Here is a 24,205-nt window from a genome sequence, read left to right on the forward strand (position 1 = left end):
AAATGTAGTCCTATAGAAGGGATTCCTCCCTAGCATTGAAGTTGGAAAAATTCATCTTAATACCTCATAATTCATTTTATCTCATAAAATTTCATATTTGATTTTTAATGAGGTATATGCCTAATAAAATTCCAAGTTCAGGACAACGAACATTTTGCATCGCTGGAATCTTTTCTGTCGGTAAGTGAGCAATTATGTTGAATATCTTTATGATGATAATACTCATTATTTATGAAAATAAAGGTATTTTTGTTAAAAATAAAAGACTATTTTTATTTTAACTTTCGTGTAAAGTATGTAATTTTTAAAGTAATAGTTCTGTATGATTACTATGAGTTGCTATACCTTTCTGTCGTAGATATAACAATTGAAAATTAACAATTATTAAAACAATGTTGAATTTGACATTCCAAGGATTAAATTAATTCATATTAATATCAAAATTTACTGAGAAAAATATGTAAATAATTAAATGGAATGACAAGATATTGTCAACAGAAACGGGTTTTTAATATTCCATACTGAATTTTGTAATCTTCAGAAGATCATTACCCGACATCTGATATAGTAAGATGATATGTTGAATGTGAAGTTACCTAAATAACACCAGACAACAAAATATTTAGAAGATATCTTTATAATATCTTTTAGATATTTTTTGGTTCCAATGTATGTCTCAAAAAACGTCTATGATGTCTTTTGGACATTACTGTTTGATTAGAATTTTAGTAGTCGCGTAAAAATCGCATTACCATCAGTCGGCATGTTACTTATCTTTGTGATGCTTTAAATTTTCAACATACGGAAACAATAAAAAATTGGAAAATAATAATAAATTATAGGAATTACATACAATGCAATTTGAAACTATATAATCAAATGATGTCATGTTTTCAAATTGATATGACACTGTATACTTATATTTATGTTTCAGTAGATAATGACTTATTTTTTTTATTTTATGCTATGTTTATCAGCATCACTTTTTTATTTGTTCCTATTCTTATTTTTGTTCTTTGAATTTAATATATTTTCTCTTTAGTTAAAAAATTTGTATCGTAGTTTCAAGTTTATCGATTTATTTATAGTTAAAGATTAATAACCGTTAAGATTAATAACCGAGTAACAATTTAATGTTTTCTGTTAAGATTTAGATTTTTAATTATATTATCTTTAATTTTTAATTCTCATTAATACTGTATATATCTCAAAATTAGCACTCTTTTAATTTGTTTAACAATCATGATTTATTTGTACAAAGTCGAAGTCTATAATACGTAATAATTCTAGAAGGCAAAATACTGTAAAAATAATACAGTATTAATGCATTGTACAGCTGTTCAATCTGCGACGAAATTACGTCTTTTTTTTATAGTGTTCGACGAAGTCTGCGAATGTCTTCATACCAATGCTTTCGAGTTCACTGTAATTAGGAATTTCGGCTTGGATCTTAATAAACCATCTCAGAATGTTGCTATATTTACTCAAGTCATAGTCCATAAGCTGCAAAAAGACAAATATTAAATTGCTAATTTGATGTTACAATAACTTTCTTGCGAAGTTATGTCTTTAATAATGTTTTTGATTTTGTTTATTAAATCAAAATACGCACTTGTTATATAGCAAAGTGTTACGAATTTACAATAAAGATTTACTTAAATTTAATATTAAAAAAGTAATATTATTAATGAATTACAAATGATAAAACTAATATTTAATTTATAAACAAGAGATAATGCTTTATTATGTTTAAATCTATAATAGAAATGTTTTTTTCCTACGCTATTTTATCGATTTAATAAAAGTTTTATGAATCAGTGGTGTGTGTTTGCATATAATTATATAGTTCCCTACCGGAAAATTAGAAACGGTGACGACCAAGGTAATATCAGCAAGAGTTAGAGTTTTTCCCGCTACATAATTTTCCCCTTCCAGGAATTTATTCAAGAAAGACAAGGCTTCGTGCAGTTTATCATATTTTGCTTGCGCCGGAGTGACGCCGGTGAATATTATCGGATACTGCGATTAATGTATGTACATACATTATATACATATATCATTTCTATCAATCATAGGTATTAAATGATTTATGAAGTATTATACGTTCCAAGAATAACTTACGTAGTAATTAGCGAACGATCTATATAGAGTTCCCATGTCGAAGTATAGTCTTTGATCCACCATGGCTCGTTTTTTCGGATCATTTGGATACAGAGAATCGTTCTTGCCATATTGATTGACCAGATAGGTCATAATTGCGCGGCTACAAAGCGATGCAAGCGCGTAAATAATTTATTACAATAATAAATAACTGATATTGATTTTACCAAAGAATTTGAAGAAAAATAAATTACAAAGTCGACAGTTAGAGAGTTAAAAAAAATATTTATTTTATATGTGTAAAGATTAGACTTGGGACATTCGTTAAATTTTAATGTAAAAAGATTAAAAGATAAACACCTTTCACATAAATATAAGCCATCGTCGTCCAATGTAGGTACTGTATGTTGTGGGTTCATCTATTATATAAATATATATATATATTATAAAAGTATATAAAAATATATAACAAAATAATGATTAGAATACGTTCGCCTCTGTACGTGAATCTATAGAGACTATCTAACTCGTACATCCTTCCATATCTCCTCCTTAATCCTTTCTTTTTTTGAATAAATGTAAATAAATTCTCGGAGTATGCATGTTCTACCACTTTTATAGAGTGAAATCTCATTCTTAAAGATTGAAAATTGAGGCACGCTTTAAAAAGTGCGGCTCAATTTTCACTCTTTAGAGTGAGATTCCATTCTAAAAAATTTAGAGAGTAACAACATAAAAATAATTTAATTTAAGTATTCACTTGTATTTATGTTCTTAAATGCTTCATTTAAAAAAATTTTGTTATATAAGTCACCTTAATAAATTCGGGTTTTAGATGTTCGCCGGCAGAGAGATCCACGTTCTTCACATTTAAATCCACTCCTACGGCTGGCGCAGGCAAGAGAACGGCCCGACATGGCGGACTTCCGGTAAGTTGGTAAAGATCGATGGGCATCTTGGAATCTGCGGAGACGCACGATATGCTATTAATGAAATGGCAGCGATACTCTCCATATTCTTGTGTTTAAAAGAGTAACTAATTATACGAGTATAACCGAAAAACAGAAAGAAACGAAGAAGAGTAACCAAAATATCATACACAATCTGGCATTGTCTCAAATAAATCTGGAAACACGGTAGTGTCTCGGCGTTAAGCCAAGCGCACCGACATTGCCGTGCCTCCTTTACGCGAGCCGGCGAGTTGTCTAATTTACCGCACACATAATTTGCGCTATTAATTAGTCAAAAGAAAACTTGTCAATTATAGGCCATAAGTTATAATGAACCAGTGGACCGTGGCTTCACAAATTCAATTATGCACTGGGCAGACATGGAAAATTATTCAGTAAATTTCTATGTTCATAAATCATCGCGTGTAATGAGGTACTACTCATACATTCGTCGATTTCCAGAAATTATAAAAGTCAACATCATACACTGTGAATCACAAATATTCGAAATCGTTCAAGTATAGTAGTATCACTTCGAAACAGCGATTTTGATGAATTATTTATGACAGGTGAAGAGAAATGGAAATGAAAAATCACATCGAACCAAACCTGCAGATTGTACTCTCTGGAGATGCGTAGCGAGATTATGACAGACTGTCTAATCAACTTGTTTGTCGGAGCTATATAAATAGTTCGCAGAGCCTGTGTAACAAGAAATAGGCTCTGTATTGCACAAATGCAAGAGTGAGATCAATTATCATTGAGAATTCTCCCAATACTTACTAGTAGTCTTATTTGTTTCAAACAAGCTATTTTATTATGCGAGTTACTTCTGCGCGCTTCCACTTGCATCAGAAAATAATAAATAATAATTCGATATTGTGTGTGATTCAATGTCAGTCGGCGATATAAGCGTAGATATAGTGAGTGCATAAAGAATTGTTTTGTTACATATAATCACGATTTAAAGAAATCATAATTTTTATTACTTTGTAACGAAAAGATCGAGACTTATGCAAATTATAATGATTTTTATGATGTATAATTTGCTAAATCAGTCTAATTAATTGGTAATTTGTTTCGCCTTTCAATTTCAGGATGAAGATAACTCCCTTTTTTTTATTTCTTTTGCAATAAGAAATATCATGTTTATGTCTTACTTTATTATGAAGTTGTAAAAATTAATAATAATAAGATTAGAAACAAGACCATTTATGTGAGTATATCACCTAAATGTTGTAAAAATTAAGAATTTATAATAAAACTTAATATCAATAAAATTTGTTTTTGATTACTTTTTTTTACTAATCAATAAAAATTAATCTGATTCGCCTCGGTCTACCCTACTTTATATTGCGCGAATCGACTTTTACGATCACCTAGTTGCTTCTGCTTTCCATATTATCATTACGCTTAATTTATTGTCATAAATTCATTATTTCAACACCGAAATGCGAATAATTACGTTTGCAATAATTACATCTATTCATAAAATTGCGCAAACTTAGAAAAAGCATTAATAATAACTTGATCTTACTTGGAGAAAGTTCTGATAAGCCTCGAAAGTTTAAATACTCGTTAACTTGATTACGTACAGTTTATTTTGCAATTCGATCTTGTCAATATTTTTGATATATTAGTTTTTTATCGATTAACAATTTGCGGCACAGAATCGTCGCGTAAGAACTTAGTCGCGTAAGAATCAGTCTTATTGATATACATATATCATCGTCATTATTTTTATTACATACTGCAATTGTTATTAGGAGGCACGATAATGTCTCGTCTCTAAGAGCACGCATTATAGGCAAAAAATGTAAAAACCTTGTATATATAATTAAACGGCACAATGTGAACAGCGTAATTAGATGGTATGTGCTTATGGTACAAAATATATGGCTCAGTATATCATAGCCGCAGTTTGTTAGGTAGATGATGTAACATATATTGCAAGTGTTAATTGGCGTTAATCAGTTCCAGCATGATTCGTCATCATATACAAATTTGCAAATCATACTCTTCTTTGCACATCACGAAACTCTAAACTTTTTAAAGCATTGCCATTGTTAGGTAACTGATCAAAGTATTGGCAACGCAAACAAATAATCATGAGTAATTATATAATTACATACATATATGAATTATAAATAATATCACATTTTTTATTTATATCTATTATAAATAATATAGTTGTGGTGGTAGATGTGGGACAAGATCAACGTTATTTGATATTAACTTTTTAACAAATGATATTTTTTACGAATAATAATTTTATTATAAATAAATAGTGTAGTAAGGAATTCTTTATAAATCTTTTAACATTTACATTTAAGAACATTAACTTCATAGTTTATTAAATCCTTCAGAAAATCGAGATAATTACAGTTAGACATGAATTTTACTGCAATAAGTTTCTTGAAATATAATGCTACAAACACATTTATTTCCATTCTTCTAAAAACTACATAAATTTCACGGTGTATTTATACAGAATACTATCTTTTGGAGAAGCCGACGATACATAACCATTTGGTAGCAAATGAAAGCATTAGTCTGAGAGTTTGCGTGGCTTTGAATCTCAAGGTTTCGCCTTCCCACACTGATTTGCGCATTCGATGTGTTGCGCAAGATTTCGCCTTCCCAACACTGATGTGCATTCGATGTGTTGTGCATAGCATTGTGAGCATGCAACAAAAACGAAGTACTCGGAAATTGCTATTAATATATCCGGAGCAATGTTGCGAAAGCGAAATTAAGGCGACCTTGATTAAACTATGATTAGTTTATTCAACATTACGATTTAATCCAGGTGTTTAAATCGTACCTTTTGCGGTATGTTACGAAAAGACTTATAACAAATTAATTTGTTATTGGTAAAAAGTTAAACATGTAATAATAGTAATATCTGAAACATGAAGCTACAATTTTCAATGTTAATTTACGTATAAATCAATATAAATGGAAAATATAATAAGAAATAATCAAATGGTTCGGTACCTCTCATCTAATCTTATATTTGGAAATGTATCGTGTAAAGTACTTTTGTGCCCTTTAATATTGAATATTTACAATTGAAAACAACTTTAGACGCATATTTTTCTATTATATTAATAATTGTATAATTATATACATATATATAATTCTGTATCTTTATTTTTTAATTCTTTTTGTTGTAATTGCATATTATATTAATGTCCTTAAATTAGCTCCATTAATCTAATTAACAATGATAATTTATTTATAAAAAATTAAAATCTAATATATAAAAATATTGGAAATTATTGTAAAAATATTAAAGCACTGATGCGCTATAGTGAGTTATACAACTGTTAAATAAATGCTACGAAATTACAATTTTTTTTTAAAGGGTTCGACGAAATCTGCGAACGCTTTCATACCCACACTTTCGATTTCATTGTATTTAGGAGCTTCGGCTTTGATTTTAGCATACCATCTTAGAATGTTGCTATATTTACTCAAGTCATAGTCCATAAGCTGCAAGAAGAGAAATATTTAAATTGTTAATTCGATATTATTTTCATTATAATAATTTGCGAAGTTATATCTTCAATAAATTTATAGTTTTGATTTTGTTTATCAAATAATTGTTATATATACGCATGTTGTACAGCAAAGTGTTACAAATCTAAAAAGCGTAACGATTTACTTAAATGAATATTACAAATAACAATCAAACTAATAAAATTTGATTTTTTAATAAGAAATAATTCTTTATTATGTCTAAATCTATAGAAATACTTTTTTCTCGCACACTAATTTACTGACTTAATGAATGTTTTAACGAATCAGTGATGTGTGTTTACGTAAAACTAGTTTCCTACCTTAAAATTGGAAACAGTGACGACCAATGCAAGATCAGCGAGAGTTAGAGTTTTTCCCGCCACATAATTTTCTCCTTCTAGGAATTTATCCAAGAAAGTCAAGGCTTCGTTCATTTTATCATATGTTGCTTGCTGCGGAGTGGCTCCAGCGAGCATTATCGGATACTGCAATTAATGTATATATACTATATGTATATATATATATATGTGTATTTTATCAAAATATGTTCCTCTTTATACAACCTCATAAAAATAGGATTTCGATATCTCACATAGTTTCAAAGAAATCTAAGTACGTTGATTAAATAAGATTTTTTATATCAAATTTCCTTGTACGAATACTTTTTACTTTGACTGTGTGTGTGTGTGTGTGTGTGTGTGTGTGTGTGTGTGCGCGCGCGCGCGCGTGCGTGCGTGCGTGCGTGCGTGCGTGCGTGCGTTGTGTCTGTGTGTGTATATGATCATTAATTTTATTAATTATATATCAAACATTATACGATTTAAAGATAACTTACATAATGATCGGAGAATGATTTGTACAGCGTTCCTAAGTCGAAGAATAGTCTCTGATCAACTAAAGCTCGTTTTTTTGGATCTTTTGGATAGAGAGAATCTTTTTTGCCATATTGATTGGCTAAATAGATCATAATCGCACGACTGCGAATTGATGTAAACTCTTAATTAATTAATATCATAATAATATATAATGTTATTAAATAATGTGTAAAGGAAATATTTGTTTAATATATAGAAATTTGAAATTAACTCGTTTTGCTCAAATATTGGATTTCATATCAAGTAAATTAAACTTAAAAAATTATAACAAAGTTGTATATAATTATAAAAAATATATATTTATTTTATGCACAAAAATCAGACATTTGTTAAATGTTAAAATAAAAAGTTTAGCAGAAAAATACCTTTCACCCAAATAAAGGCCATTGTCGTCCAATGTAGGTACTGTATGTTGTGGGTTCATCTATTAAAAGCAACACGTATAAAATAACAATTATTTTAAACTATCTTGAAATTTGAAATACATTTTTATTCGATAAGTAAATTATAAAAACCTAGAAACACAACAGCTCTGCTGTTTTATATTTAGAGAAAGTTTAAGAAAAACAAATTTGAAGAACTTTCAGGTTCAATTATAAATTACTGTATTTTTATTCCGGCATTGTTCCTTTCTCTTTCAAAAAAACTCAAATAAATCCTTTGGATATAACAATCTCAGGTAATTTAATTTAAAAGATTCATTTATATTTATATTTATAAATGCTTTATTTTGTAAGGAGTTTTATTACGAATTACCTTAATAAATTCAGGTTTTAGGTGTTCGCCGATACTGAGATCCACCTTTTTTAGATTTAAATCCACTTCTAAGGCCGCCGCCGTCAAGAGTACAGCCCGACATGGCGGACTTCCAGTAAGTTGGTAAAGATCGATAGGCATCTTGAAATCTGCGGAAATACGCAACACTATTAATAAAGTGGCCACTGTGATCTCTAGTGTGTCGAAAGTATTCGAGCGACACGAAACTGTTTTCGACGATACGTTGGAGTTTTTCGTGTTTAAAAGAGCAACTGATTATCTAAACGTGATTGAAAAACAGAAAAAATGAAAAAGAATAACTATAATATCAGATACAATCTGTCGATATTATCTCATACAAATCTAACTCGAGGCACATAAATTTGCGTTATTAATTAGTCGAAAGCAAACTTGTCAATTATAGGCTGGAAGTTATTACGGCGAACCGATGGGCTGTAGCGTTACACATTCAACTATGCACTGGGCAGACGTGGAAAATAAATCAAAAATTTTGTAAATAAAATTTGTTTCATAAAGAATGTTCATAAATTTTTACATAATAAGAAACGATTCAAGCACTTGCTGAATTACATAGTCGACTTCGCGCACTGTAGATCACAAATATATGCAATTGTTCAAGTAGTCTTATCACTCTAGCAGTTTTGGCGAACTATTCATGACAGGTGGAAAGAAATGGAGGTGAGAAGTTGTAACGGACCTGCAGATATTCTCTAAAGACGTGTAGCGAGATTATGGCAGACTGTCTAGTCAACTTGTTTATTCGAGCTATTTATAAAGCCCGCGTAACATGGAACAACCTCTGTTTTGCATGTACGTAAAAGTGAGATCGATGAATAAGTATGTTGAGGGTTCTCAACGCTTGCTAGTAGTGGAGGGCGTTGCATTTTCTGCTTCATAGCAATTTTTTAGATTGTTTCAAATGATCCATCTACAATAATCTACATAATAGTCCTATTTACATAATAAACAATAAGAAATCTCTTACAATAAATAAACACGTCTATTATACATTATTAAGAGAGCACCTGGTGGTGAACAAACAATACTTTACTTTGTGTGAATCGACCTTACTGATTACTTAATTGCTCTTGCAAGTGACGTGACGCTCTTATCATTACGCTTATCTAACTTACCGTAAATACCAGTTAAAAGTTATTGAAATTTATGAACTACAGGTTTTGTAGGTTTATATTATCTGAAATATAAAATAAATAAATTTACATTACATTCCTAATATAAGTTTCTATAATAAGTTTAACTATCGTAAAATAATATAACTTTTAACATTTTTAAAAAAGGAAATATTTATAGTTAATGTTTTTCCTAGTCAACAATTTCTTAGTCAGCATTTTTTGTTTTTTTCTTTAATAATCGGTATTAATTAATTTCGATATGTCCATGATTTGTTATCGTATAAAAATTTACAAGTCATGCTTTTCTTTACATATTGCATTCATTACACTCATGAGGAAACGTTAAAGGTTTAATATTGCCGTTATCAAACGAATGACTAGCTCAGATTCGTATCAGTAGCAGAAAAAAATGTTCAATCTTGTTTCATTACCATTGCCATTACCATTACCATTACCATTGGCTACAATATCAGCTCTTTGGATGATAAGAATTTTTTATATTACAAAGTCTACAATAAGTAACGTCATAATAGCGGAATACAATGCTACAGACACACACTTATTTTTATTTTTTTAAAGCTTATGTAAGTTTTATAATTAAAAATTGTAAATCTTATTACATAAATGTAAATTGCTTTATATGTAAAATATCATCTTTCATAGAACTCAGCAGACAAACCACTTGATAGCAAATGAAAACATTGGTTCACGCATCTGTTTAGCCTTGAACTTCAAGATTTCACCTACATCAATGCACATTTGATTATAAGTTTCGCGTGTAAAAATATTGTGCGAATACAAAGAATGAGAATGATATATTTCAATATCACCGTTAGCATCGGAAACAAAAACTACGTAGGCGAAAATAATGATAAAAAAGAAAGTCAATAATTTTATGTAGCCATCAAGTATAATTCTCTTGGGAAATTAGCGATGGAAGATATTAGCGTTTCTAATAATATGCTGCAACAGAGGCAAACTCCATCCTTTCCACTGTTTCTGTATATAATTTTGAATAAACTTTTTGTTTATTCTAAATGATATTTATTTGAAGATTGAATACTAAGATACTTCGGTTTATATATTAAAAGATAAATCCTTCTTAACTTAATATTTGCTAAAGAAAAATACTGCAAATAATCCGTAATTGACTGGAGCATTGAAACATTCTATGTATGCATTTATATATATATGTCTATGTGCTCGCTCGCATATGGCGATTAACTTTATTTTTTCAATATTATAATAGTTTAATTTTTATGCTTATAAACTGTGCACTAACACATTTTTATGTTTAATGACTTTTGGAGAATGAATAATTGTTAGTTAAAACACCAAAATTTTGTTTTTAATAATAATTGTGTTTTTTTAAAAACAAAATAGTTTACTCAGAATGTATAAAATACAATAATACAATAAAGACGAAAGTTATGAAAAGGCCTGCTACTGTGCGAAGAATAAAATCGGCATTATTTCTTATACTTTTTGAGGTAAAGAATCTAATGGTGTTAGTTAATTATTTCCTCTACTCAGCCTCGAACATGTTTGTGCAAACGCTAGAAAACTTTCCGTTGCGTTCGATTCTTTTGATATTAAATATGACATTTTGTAAGCTTCTATATTTTAAATGTCAAAACATAATGTATTATATTGTGTATTATCGATACATATAGCGTAGCGAGCTGTCTCATGAATAATTGTAACACAACGCGCTATACCCTGACATTAAAATAAATTTTTTGTGTTATGACGTAATTTTAATTAGCACCCTTGGACTTATCACATCAAAACTGTAAGAAATGATGTCGATTTTACTTTCCACGAGCACAGACCTTTACGTAATACACTTTATTATAGTTACTCTTTTAACAACATTCTATGTAATTACTTTATAAGTCGGAGATAATAATAAAACATAATAATGTAATATTTTGACATATTATATATATATATATAATATATATTTATACACAATACAATAGAATGTAAATTATTCTTATAGATGACAAATACAACTATCTACTTACGATAAAATACTAAAAGCTTTGATAACAACGTCTTATCGCTATTATAATAATATTATAATTATGTATTGTTAAAATTAAAAATACCCTTATTGGAAGTAGTACATTTACATGCGCATACGCGTAGTCATATTCATTCAACATTCCAGTAAATAATATGACCATGTTTACAATTATTTTTATTGCTTTTTTTATGTTTATTTTTTTGACACTCTTACATGCTATGTGTCTGTATAATATAATACTTTAATTACACAATTCTATTATTATTATTATACAATTCAATATAATTATGTACGTTAATATATGTATTAATTTAATATATATTTAATTACTTATAAAAATAAACGGATTTTTACTTCAATTTTCTATATAAAGTACACATATGATAAAATAATAGTTTCTTATTACCATTATGAGTTGCAACTGTTTCTATCATAGATCAATTGAAGAGTAATAATTATTTAAATAATGTTGTATTTTATATTCCAAGAATTAAATAAATTCCTATTAATTCTGTTATGTTAAAATTTGTTGAATAAAATATACAAATAATTAATTAATTATACAAGATGTTATAAATAAAAATAGGTTTCCTATAGTGTGTTTTGTAATCTTCAGAAGATCATTATCCGACATATGACATAAATGAGATGACATATGTTGAATGTGAATAATGTAGAATTTTAGTAGTGGCATTACCATCAATCGGCATATTACTCATCTTCGATGTTTTAAATTTCCAACAAAAAGAAATAGAAATTTAGAAAATAATAAGAAATTATAGGAATTACATATAATATAATTTGAAACTAATCAAATGATGTAATTTTTCAAAATTAATATAACACTAAGACTTATTGTTATTATATTAATAATTTACTTTTTTATCTTATAATATGTTATGCTTGCAGTACTTCTTTATTTGTTTGTATTCTTATTTTTATATTTATAAAATATATGCAAAAAATACAGAAATTTAAATAATATTATAAAGTGTTTAAAAATCAACGTACAATCGTTTTAAATATGAGTTTTGATAAAAACCTTATACAATAGACAATCTTTTTTCTACATAATTACTTGATTAAAATTTAATTGATAGCATTACACGTAAACGTTTTATATATTTAATGTGTTCAGCTTGAAGATTTGAATTAAAATTATACATATATTACGTGTATATTATTCATTTTCTTCTTCTCCATCTTCTTCTCCTTTTTCTTCTTCTTCTTCTGCTTCTTCTCCTCCTTCTCCTTCTCTTTCTTCTGTATTGCCTTGTGAAGCTTGAACCATTTGCTTGAACATCTCGACAGGTTCACCATTAACTTTTTCGTATCCAGGTACAGATGTTTGTATTCTCTCCAACCAGTTAGAAATGTTATTGTATTCTCCCAAATCAAACTCAAAAATCTAACAAACAATCGATTAGTTTTGCATATCTCAAAAATAAGTTTTAGATATGTGACAACTAACAATTGACAACAAAGCAACTAAATCCATATAAAATTATTAATAGGAAAGCAAGAATAATCTTAAAAATATCTACATAAAAGAAATGCTGCACTAAAGAATTAACACGTAGCATTTTGTCATTTTAATTTGTTCTAATAATAATTGTAGTCAATTAATATTACATAACACTATTAAAATTACCATCGCTGTTGTTACTGTCGCAACTAAGGAAAGATCAGCGATCGTTAAATTATCTCCAGTCACGTAAGCTTGTCCTTCAAGAAAATTGTTCATGATTTGAAAATCCTCTATTAGTTTTTCATATTGTGCTGGATCACACGTATCGACTTCCTTTCTCAAGACTTTCAACTACAATCACAGAATGTGCAATGATCGGTCATATGCATGTAGCCTCAATATGGTTTATTTAGAAATAATGAAATATACACGTACGTAACAATTGAATATATCTGGAAAAAGATTACCAAGATCGAAATATAATCGTTGATTAACTAAAGCACGTGCTTCTATATTGCGCGGATATAATGTATCATCCTGGCCATACTGATCGACTAAATAAGCCATGATAGCTCGGCTAAAATATATCATTTCTTAATGAAAATAGAATAATGTATATATATAATGTATATTAATATAAGATAAGCTACATGATACTTATTAAGACTCTTTTACAGACCTTTCTGATAATTTAAGATCATCGTCCATTAGGAAAGGAACTGTCTTTTGTGGATTTAACTGAAAAATAAAATTATGCTCTTTCTAATATTAAAAACTATAGTGCTTTTTTCGATAATATTTTATGTCCAAATTATGAAATTATCTAAAATAACAGAAGTATTTTTATTTAATATTGTATTTAAACACTATTAATTTTTCATACCTCCTCGTATTCCGGTGTCAAATGCTCACCAGCCATCGTGTTCAATACTATCAATTCCATTTCGAGCCCTATTGCCTCTGCCACGAGCATGACAGCTCGGGAAGGTGGACTCAGAGGAAAATAATATAACACGGGCATTATTTATTTTTAAAATAGGTCAATTTGCTCGATTAATGTATATGTTATTCACGTAGTTTATAATCCGTTCACAAATATTATCTCTTTGTTAATTCTAAATTAATAAGTAAAGTATTCGTTTTTTCGCGAAAACATATGTATGCACAGATCCAGGTTTGCACGAAGACTGAACAGTCCTGGACTATAACTTTTCATCGAATCGATATTACTGCCATGTATTTAAATATTACTGTCAGCCTGTAGCTTTGACCTTTATTAGATTTTTATGATGGATAGACGCAGATAGATGGATAGCTTTACTTACGTTTTTTTGAGGATTGAAAACTATGCTATAAACAACTATAAAATACAGTTTAAATAAAATAAAAAAAGAAGCTATATATAATACACATATATAATTTTAAAAGTATTAAAATTAATTTGAAACCTAATATGACATTAATGAATATAAGCTTTAATATCTTTTTGTGCAGTGCGCTTGAGTATTATATATTAAAATTTTTACATAGTTTTATTTTTATAGTATTTGTAACTTCTACAATCACGGACAAAATACGATTGATGCAAGTATAGACTCTTATACTGTAATTGCTATCGTTATTTAGAGAGTAGAGTCAAATGAACATCAAATTTAAGGCAGACCGACTATTAGTGGCAAATTACGGACATAATGAGAACGGACGGTTCACAGTTCGAGAGACTCGTTAATATCGAATATTCGAAGATTATCGTTATAAAAGGTGCGAAATGGAAATAAAAATTCTCTTTTGTTAGAAAAATTATTAATATCAGAAATTTTAATAAATTTTTTTTTAGAAATAATTTGTATTTAAAGAATTATATGATACTTTCCATTTTAGGAATTGTAGCCTTTTAGTCATTGCTTTAAACATATGAATTAAAAAGTATTCAAAATGATATTTAAATATCATATACAGTTGTTATAAATATAAAATCTTTAAAATAAAGAAATAGTGAAAGAACTTATACGGGGGTCGAAAAAGTTGTCTGATATAAAGAATCACATTGTACACGTCATATGCGCGAAAAAAAAATTTTGTGATATTCTTTATATGTACAATATGAAATTCTTTTCATATATAATAAATAAATAAATCCTAATAGATTAAATAAGAAAGAATTTTTATTAGAATAAAATTTTTGATTACATTATTAATTAATCTAGTAGTTTTTAAATTTGCTTTGCATATATGACATAACTTTGCGACGGCCGATATGATGGAATTTACTTGTTAATTACATTTCCAGTGGAAAGAGAAAGATTTTGGCCTGGTCGTGAAAACTTTTTGTTCGCGACAAAACCATGCCCAAGCTAGGTCAAGATTCTCTAAGGGCAGACCGTTCATGAAAACTATGCTAAAGTTTTCCTGTTATTAAATGACCAGTAGAGGTGAGAATTCTCAACTTTAAACCCATGAAATTTTACGGAGAACGTGTATTATCTTGTAATATTTTAATTATAACTTTCCTCGGATGTTATAAGGGGTAATTGCAAATGGAATATTAACTAATCTTATATTTGGAAATATATCGTGTAAAATAGCACAACTTTTGTATTATCTACAATTGAATATATTTATGTAGAATTAAAATCAGTTCTTATGTGCATAATAATTTCTTATTAGATATATTCTATTATATTAATATGTGTGTTCCAAAAAAGAAATTCGTAGTAATAATAATAATACTATCGTCATATTCTTTATTTTTTTAAATATATTTTCTTTACAGTTTTCTTTATACCATAGTTTCAAGTTCATTAATTTATTTATACGTTAAAATTTATTATCAATAATAAACAACATTTTAATGTTTATCAGATTTTTTATTCTATTCTCTTTAATTTTTAAGAGTTTTTTTATTAGAATTTAGAGAGAACATGCTTTAAATTAGTACTCTTTTTATCTGTTTAACAATAATAATTTGTTTATTTAAAATCAAAATCTATAATATGTAAAAATACTGTAAGACAAATTATTGTAAAAATATGAAAGTACCAATGCATTACACAACTGTTAAAACAATGCCATGAGATTACTTCTTTTTTCTAATATTTTCGACAAGATCTTTGAATGCCTTCATACCGACACCTTCGACTTCACCGTATTTAGGAGCTTCGGCTTGGATTTTGGCGAACCATCTCAAAATGTTGCTATATTTACTCAAGTCATGATCCACAAGCTGTAAGAAAAGAAATGTTAACATTTAAATTACAAATTCGATTGTTATTTTTGTTATAATGATTTACAAAACTATTTCTTTGATAAATTTATGTTTTCGATTTTATTTGTAATTAAAATATGTACACATTATATCATATAGTGAAGTGTTACACATGAATTTAAAAGTGTAAAAATTTACTTGAAATTAATATTACAAATAATAATAAAACTATTAATATTTTACTTTTTAAAAACAATTTTTTTTTGTTTAAATCTGCAGAAATATTTTTTCTGCCACGTTCACAATTTACATGTTTTAATGAACCGGTGACGTATACTTGTGCAAAACTAATTTTCTACCTGGTAATTAGAAATGGTGACGACTAAGGCAAGATCGGCGAGAGTTAGAGTTTTTCCCGCCACATAATTTTCCCCTTCTAGGAATTTATTTAAGAAAGACAAGGCATCGTTCATTTTATCGTATTTTGCTTGCTCCGGAGTGACGCCGGTAACTACCAGTGGATACTGTAATTAATGTTTATTATATATAATCATCGATTCTGTTAACCATTACATATTATGAAATATTATACGACCCAGGGATGACTTACATAATAATTGATAAAAGATTGGTATAGAGTTCCCAAGTCGAAATATAGTCTCTGATCAACCAAGGCTCGTTTCTTTGGATCTTTTGGATAAAGAGAATCGTTCTTATCATACTGATTGGCCAGGTAAGTCATAATCGCGCGGCTGCAAATCAATGCGAGCACTCGAATAATAAATATTATAATAATAATTAACTAACGCTAATTTTACTAAAGAATTTGTATACGACTTTGTAAATCTGAAAGAATTCGTAAATCTAAATCAGCTTTAAGCAAATATATGATCTAATACCAAGTAAATTAAACTATCAAAAAAAGGAAGTCGTTAATTATTATAGAGATAATATACTTATTTTATATGTATGAATGTCAGATTTACGACATTCGCTAAATGTTAAGGTAAAAAAATTAAGAAATAAATACCTTTCCCATATATGTAGGCCATTGTCATCCAGTGTAGGCACTGTATGTTGTGGATTCATCTATAAACAAAATATATAATAAAGCAACAATTATTTTAAATTATTTTGAAATTTGAAGTATATTTTTATTCAATAAATTAATTATAAGAACTTATAAAACAGAAAGGATCTGCCTTTTTTTACATTTAAAGGAACAGTTTTTAAAGAAAACATGTTTGAATAATTTGCACATAACATGTTTCAATTGTACATAACCGTATATGTATTTCTAGCATTAACATATCGATTATTATTGGAAAGCAAATTTATATACAAAAAATGAAAATAACATGTTATACGTAAACAGAACGTTTAAAGTTTTTGTAATGAAACATTTTGTTATTTACATAAAATGTTTTTACACCTTTAATATTTTTAATATCAAGAATATTAAAAACATCAATAAATATTGCGCAACATAAACATTACTATCTATGTATTTAAAAAAAAATGCTTAAGCAATTTGCAATTGAAACTCTCGGAGAGTTGTTAAAAAACATTAATTAAAGAAAAGTATCATAAATTTTTAAGTAAGTTATTTAAAAAAAAAATTATAAATACTATATATTTTTGCGTCTTTGCTATTGTTACGTCTTGTAAAAACGTGACAGATCTTTCAGATGATAAGATTTAGACAAGAGGAAACAGATAAAACATGATTTTTGTCAGATTCGTTTGGTCAGTGGCAATAAAATTTGACACCAATGCGTGCTATAAGATTTCAAATTTTAACAGGAAATTGGTAATAAGCAAATATTGTCCAAATATGCGACAAATATGTTGTCTTCCTAATAAATGTGGAGTCTTGACGCGGATCTACGATTTTTGTAGAATCCTGTCAATAAATGCACGGTTTCCATTGTTCTGTATAAAGCTCTATTTAGGGTACTCAGTTCTGAAAGACAATAGAGACGTTGAGTGGCGTCGCGTGGCTTCACACGTTGCATGGTCGTCTGATAGTTGAGTTCCGGTTTCAATCCTAGCTTTCGCTCCACACTATGCTTCATTAAGAGGTCGGTATTTTTTCGTGAATTAAGAAATCATAATTCCATACACGCGCGCGGACTAAGTACATTGTGTTCTAATACCTTTTATGAATAAATTTAATGGCATCAAGGGAGCTTCCTTGAGGAGACTTCTGCTATAATTCAATTTCAATAAAGAAAGTACTGTGACCTTTAAAATATATAAAGTTAGAAATCCAAATAGAGGCAATAGAAGAAGAAAAAAAATTAAATTTGCTGATATATTCTTGAATATCAAGAGAAATTTAATCTCGAATTACGGAATAACTGAAACGAACCACAAATCAGTTAAACTTATTTAGTGGACATTTGAGTTCCACCGATTCGTTAGAATCCATAAATTCAGAGCGAATGTTAAACAAGTCTAGAATGGACAAAACAGGCGAGTGCGCAAATTCCAGGAAAAAACTCTAGCTAAAAAATACGAATAGCTTAGATTTAGTTATCGCGCCCTCTTCTTTTGCTCTACAGCTCCGGATTCTCTAGGTGATATAGGACTTCTTTCTGGTAAACTTTCTAGTGAACGATTTCTCCTCTTGTTTTCTCGTTTGACTATGCTACCTTCGAACAGGATTCACCCTCTTCATCCACTTTAACTGAATGAATATTTTCCGATTCTCCTCCTTTTATCTCTTCTATTTCCCCATCATCATATTCTTTGGTTTACTTCCCTGAACAACTTCACGCCCTCTTCTCCACATATTCCACAACTTCGAAAGTAAAATTTGTGGGCAAAATTCCTGTCTCTTCTTCTCTCCTTAAATATTATAACTTTAGACAATACAATTCACTAGAATCACAAATATCTCAATTTCTTCAATTAATTACCTCTCTATCCCTCGACACTTATACGATCGATATCCGACAATTTCAATCTCGATGAAGTTTGATCTATTGTTTCTAGACAAGACTATGATATCGAGATTTTTATTTTTCTCTTTCTATCTCCTTTTCCTTATTCAATTTCCCTAGTATTTTTTTTATACAATATTTTCCTCCTTTTATCTCGGCTACAATTGAGGAAATAGATTCATTATATTTAATTCTTTCTCTGCTCCCATACACTCATACTATATGTTTACACATTTATTTTATTTAATTATTCACAAAATTTTTATTAATTTTGTGATTATTAATTATTCACAAAAATTATAACATATATACTCGGCAATGTTAACGTAAATTGACAATTTCATTATTAAATCTTAGACGTTAAGTAACACTATTTCTATCTATTTAAGTTAAAATCCTTGCTCTTAATTCCTTGCCTTATAAAGATCGCACGAGGTTCAATCACAGGTTATTGGAATTAAATCCCTTGATTGGAAAATAAGATCGACAATCGCACTGCTTCACAAAAGAGATACTATAACATTTTTTCCAGGATGTTGGTCTATATTCAAAATCATAAAAGCCATATTTGACACGCAACACGCTCCTATATATATTGTACCTGCAGAATGTCTAACCCGCATCCTTTCATATCTCCTTCATCTCAGTCTTTTCTCTTTTAAAATAAACGTAAATAAATCCTCATGGCTTAGACGTACAATATAAAGACGTAACAATATAAAGATAATTTAATTTAAGGATTCATTTGCATTTATATCCATATATGCTTCATTTTTTACAAAATTATAAGTCACCTTAATAAATTCAGGTTTCAGGTGTTCGCCGGCCTTGAGGTCCACGTTCTTCAGGTTTAAATCCACTCCTATGGCCGCCGCTGCTAAGCGCACGGCCCGGCATGGTGCACTTCCGACAACTAAGTAAAGATCGATGGGCATCTTGAAATCTGCGAAAACGCGCGACGCTCTATTAATGAAGTGGCCAATGTGATCGATCGCACGTCAGGCATTCGGGAGTATTTGAGCAGCACAAAACTACTTTCAATGATACGTGCTTTTTATATTTAAAAAGGAATAACTAATTATCCGTGCGTGATTAAAAAAAACAGAAGGAAATGAAGAAGGGTAATCAAAATATTAGATGACACAATTTGATTAGGCAACATTATCTCAAACAAATTCAAATGTGAGATACATAAATTTGCGTTATTCAATCAGTTAAAAGAAAACTTGTCAATTAGAGGCTATAAGTTATAACGAACAAGTGTATTATGGCTTTACACATTCAATTATACACTAACTGAGTACACGTGGAAAATGATTCCGCAAGATTCCACGTTCATAAATTATCACATAATGAGGAACGATTCAAGCACTCGCCGAATTCTATGTATATTACAAAGTCGATCTTGCGCATCGTAAATCACAAATATTCACAATTTTAGTCTTATCACTTTAACAGTTTTAACGAATTATTTGTAATAGGAGACAGATGAAGAGAAATGGAGATGAAAAATCATATTAGACCGAACCTGCAGATTGTATTCTCTGGAGACGAGTAGCGAGATTATGGCAGACTGTGTAACCAACTTGTTTGTCTGAGGTATTTATAAAGCTCGTATAACACGGAACAACCTGTGCATTGCACGCACGCAAGAGTGAGATCGATTATGCGTCAAGGGTTCTCAATACTTGTTAGCAGTCGAGAACATTGCCACCTTCTGTCGCGACTTTCTTGATCCCAAAATATTCAATTTATATAATAACGATAAATGATAAAAATTCTCTCGCAAGCAGTGACATCATCGTTACATTTAATTTACGTAAAATCATTATTCTCTCAATGCTTTAGTATTGAAATACTATAATAATTATATTTATAAAATATCTATTTGTAAAATTGTATCAAATTGCTTTTAAAAAGGAATACTGCTGACAAATTGGTCTTACTTAGGGAAAATTCTGATATACATTATTAAAGCCTTGCAAGTTCAAGTATTTGTGAACTTGATTAAGCTGTAATTTAATTTGCGATTCAATCAGCATTTTTTATATATATACAATATTAATCTTTTATTGGTTAACCGGCATCAATTAGTTTCCAGCATATCGATGATTCGTCGCCGTATAAAAAAATTTGCAAATCATGCTCTTCTTTACACATTATGAGGCAACTTTAACATTCTAACACTGCCATTGTCAGGCGACTGATTCAGCAAGATTTGTATCGGCAATGAAAAAAAATGATAATCTCCTTCCATGTCTACTCCCCCGCCTTGAGTAATATAATATTAGGTTCTTAACGGACGATATCTTATTTCTCGCAAATAATAATTTTATTATAAATAAAATAGTTTTAATAACAAGAGGAATTTTCCTTTTAAAACTTTTAACATTTAATTGTAAGGACATTAACTTAACTACTTATTTAAAGCCTTTAGAAGACAGAGATAATTATAGTTCGACAAGAATTTTCTGTATTATAAAGTCTGCAGTAAGTTTACGAAACAATAGCGGAATACTATTATATAAACACACTTATTTCGATTCTTCTAAAAGTTACATAAATTTCACAATCGTCTATTTATACGAAATTTCATTTTCTGGAGAAGCCAACAGTAGACAACCACTTGACAGTAAGTGAAAGTATTGGTTCAAGTATCTGTATAGTCATGACTCTCAAGGTTTCATTCCTTCCTACATCAATGCACATTTGATAAATTGCGTGTATCATCATGCGGATGTAAAGAACGAGAACGGTGTATTTCGATATCATCGTTAGTACTGGAAACAAGAGCTACGTAGGCGAAAGTAAAAGTAAAAAAGAAAATCGGTAGTTTTAGTAGCCAAATATGATTCTCTTGAGAAATTAGCGATGGAGGATATCAACTTTTCTAACAATAAGTTACAACAGAGACGAACTCTTTTCTTCCCCTTTTTTCCTTTCCTCTGTTTCTTTATTTCATTTCGAACAATTTTACGTTTGTCCTAAATGATGTTTATTTGAGGATTGGGTACTAGATACTTCGGTTTGTGTATTAAAAAGATAGATTCTTCCTAACTTAAATATTTGCTAAAGAAAAATACTGCAGATAATCCGTAACTGAATGGAGTATCCGGACGCTCTATGCATACGCATGTGTGTTATATGTGCACGCGCTCCAATGTGTCGTATTCAATTTTATTTTTCCATTTATACACTATGACGTTTTAACCTTTGTGTACGCCTATAAATTGTGCACTAACACGCTTTTATATTTCATGACTCTTTTGTGAATGAATAATTGTCAGTTGAAACGACAAAATTTTGCTTTTATCAAACGTTCAATCAAATTTTTTGCTCTTTAAAAATAAAATATTACTTATTTTACTTAAAATTATATAAAATACAATTTTAGTGAAGTAACACTGAAATTTCTATAATCTTCATTCTACAATAATTCTGTGTAATTTCTTTATACATCAGATATGATAATAGTTTGAGCAAAATAATGCAATTTTATGTATGTATATATATATATATAGACATATAGCATTAATACACAATGCTGTAATTGTTATAATTATTATCTGCGGAAGATATATACAAATTAGGTGTGATTCTGTGTAAGTTTACAAAACAAAAGATGTTTCGATTATTTCGATGCCAACTACAGTCAGCGACAAATGACTAAGTGATCGATTGCTACGTAAGTAATCGTTGCGAAACTGTGGCACACTCTTTTCTATAATAGAACTACACAGAATTAACATTGTATTCCCATGCAAATATGTAGGCGCACATGACGTTAAGATATAATATGTAATAATAAATACAAAAACTAATTTCGAATTAACATTTGCTCTGAATTCAAGAGGATCATTTTAATAAAAAACGGATGGACGATTTTAATCGTTCGCGGTTGACCGTCTAACGACTTCTCCGGAAGAACGCGAGAAGCATTATCACATAAGTAGCTCTATCGAATTATTAGCTAGTTGTGGTTCGGCCGCATGTTTAAACTTTTAACACAATTATACTTGGAAATTTTCTACAAAGCAAATTAATTCTCTGCGAAACTAACTAACATAAAGCGATTAACTTAATAAGGTCGATCGCATAAGAGCGAATCAGATTCATTTGTTAAAAGTTTTTTCTCACATAACAGCATTAAAATTATTATACATATATATGTATATCATATATAACTTTGCTATGTGTTAGTTTTCTATTGCATATGAAATACATTGTGAAGAATTGAGATTTATGCGACGGAAATATATTTTTATTTAAAAAATATATTTATATTTTGTAGGTGCATAGATGCAAAAGAATAAAATTTCTAGGAAGCCTATTTCTTTTCTAATTTTTTTTTATAAGAAAAAGCCTAGAATCACCTTGTATAGATCATTCTTCTAAGCACCAGTTAAAGTTAAGTGGATTTTAACTGCCATGATTCTCGTAACATAAAATATGTGTGCGTGTTCTTAAGTTCGCCACTGCAAGTCAAAAAGATATAGTTTATTTCTTGAAAAGTTTTTTCGTATAGTTATCTGTTAATTAATATATATTTCAAAAATATACTGTATGTACATACATAATATTATTATAATATACATATATCTAATAATAAATTGTGTGTATTAAATTTGAAACTATTATAATAATTACAAAAGATTAGTTATATATATAATATATAAAAATATAAATATATATATAAAGTATTACTATATATAATAAAACAACAATGTTTATGCCCTATAAATTATAATAATCAAATAATATAATAACTACATATATTACTTCAACAAACACGTAATATCTTTTATAGATTTAATAAATTATAAATATCTGATTATCAATGAGAAAAGGTGAAATTGCTTTGATATGTATCGACAAATGCGACAACAGCTTTTTGCCGTCTTAGAATGGATTGGATTCCATCTGACTAAAATGCATTCCCATTTCGTTATCGTCATACACTGCTTATTCATCGGTTGTTACATAATTGTTTGTAATAATACAGCAGAGGCAACCATACATGTTTATACTCAATATCAGGCAGTATCAGCGGAAATAAACGACTACACGCAAGATACGTACATTAGTCTACGAGAATATCTAAAACCGTCAAAGAAATCAAGTAATATACAAAGCGCAAAATAATTGAATATAAAATAAATGAAGAAAGAACTTATTTCATGATATAAAATATTTATATTAAA

At 28.9% G+C, this 24,205-nt stretch overlaps 2 protein-coding genes across 2 annotated transcripts; both read right to left on the reverse strand.

Annotated features, from left to right (window-relative positions):
• Window positions 1–1,236: 1,236 nt before the first annotated feature.
• Window positions 1,237–20,603, reverse strand: LOC108732191 (uncharacterized). Its single transcript, XM_018462870.1, has 11 exons — window positions 20,533–20,603; window positions 8,204–8,352; window positions 7,813–7,871; window positions 7,408–7,549; window positions 6,893–7,057; window positions 6,403–6,545; window positions 2,915–3,083; window positions 2,461–2,519; window positions 2,122–2,263; window positions 1,855–2,019; window positions 1,237–1,503 (listed from the first exon to the last, which is right to left on the reverse strand). The coding sequence occupies exons 2-11, from the start codon at window positions 8,342–8,344 to the stop codon at window positions 1,357–1,359; spliced, it is 1,332 nt and encodes a 443-aa protein (XP_018318372.1). The 5' UTR covers window positions 8,345–8,352; window positions 20,533–20,603; the 3' UTR covers window positions 1,237–1,356.
• Window positions 15,906–20,603, reverse strand: LOC108720291 (glutathione S-transferase 1). The gene is made up of 6 exons (XM_018444195.1): window positions 20,533–20,603; window positions 19,799–19,947; window positions 17,090–17,148; window positions 16,670–16,811; window positions 16,419–16,583; window positions 15,906–16,077 (listed from the first exon to the last, which is right to left on the reverse strand). Exons 2-6 carry the CDS (start codon window positions 19,937–19,939, stop codon window positions 15,931–15,933), a joined length of 654 nt encoding a protein of 217 aa, XP_018299697.1. The 5' UTR covers window positions 19,940–19,947; window positions 20,533–20,603; the 3' UTR covers window positions 15,906–15,930.
• Window positions 20,604–24,205: the final 3,602 nt, after the last annotated feature.

The sequence above is a fragment of the Mycetomoellerius zeteki genome, unplaced genomic scaffold (genome assembly GCF_001594055.1).
Source record: "Mycetomoellerius zeteki isolate Tzet28-1 unplaced genomic scaffold, Tzet1.0 scaffold149, whole genome shotgun sequence".
Classification (NCBI taxonomy): Eukaryota; Metazoa; Arthropoda; class Insecta; order Hymenoptera; family Formicidae; genus Mycetomoellerius; species Mycetomoellerius zeteki.

Excerpts from the sequence above, each read along its gene's own strand:
- LOC108732191 (XM_018462870.1), bottom strand. The coding sequence starts at position 8,344 with ATGCCTATCGATCTTTACCAACTTACTGGAAGTCCGCCATGTCGGGCT. Across the intron at positions 7,872-8,203 it reads TAAAACCTGAATTTATTAAG|ATGAACCCACAACATACAGT; the intron begins GTAATTCGTAAT and ends TGCTTTTAATAG. Across the intron at positions 2,520-2,914 it reads TAAAACCCGAATTTATTAAG|ATGAACCCACAACATACAGT; the intron begins GTGACTTATATA and ends TTTATATAATAG.
- LOC108720291 (XM_018444195.1), bottom strand. The coding sequence starts at position 19,939 with ATGCCCATCGATCTTTACTTAGTTGTCGGAAGTGCACCATGCCGGGCC. Across the intron at positions 17,149-19,798 it reads TGAAACCTGAATTTATTAAG|ATGAATCCACAACATACAGT; the intron begins GTGACTTATAAT and ends TTTTGTTTATAG. Across the intron at positions 16,078-16,418 it reads TCACCATTTCTAATTACCAG|CTTGTGGATCATGACTTGAG; the intron begins GTAGAAAATTAG and ends CTTTTCTTACAG.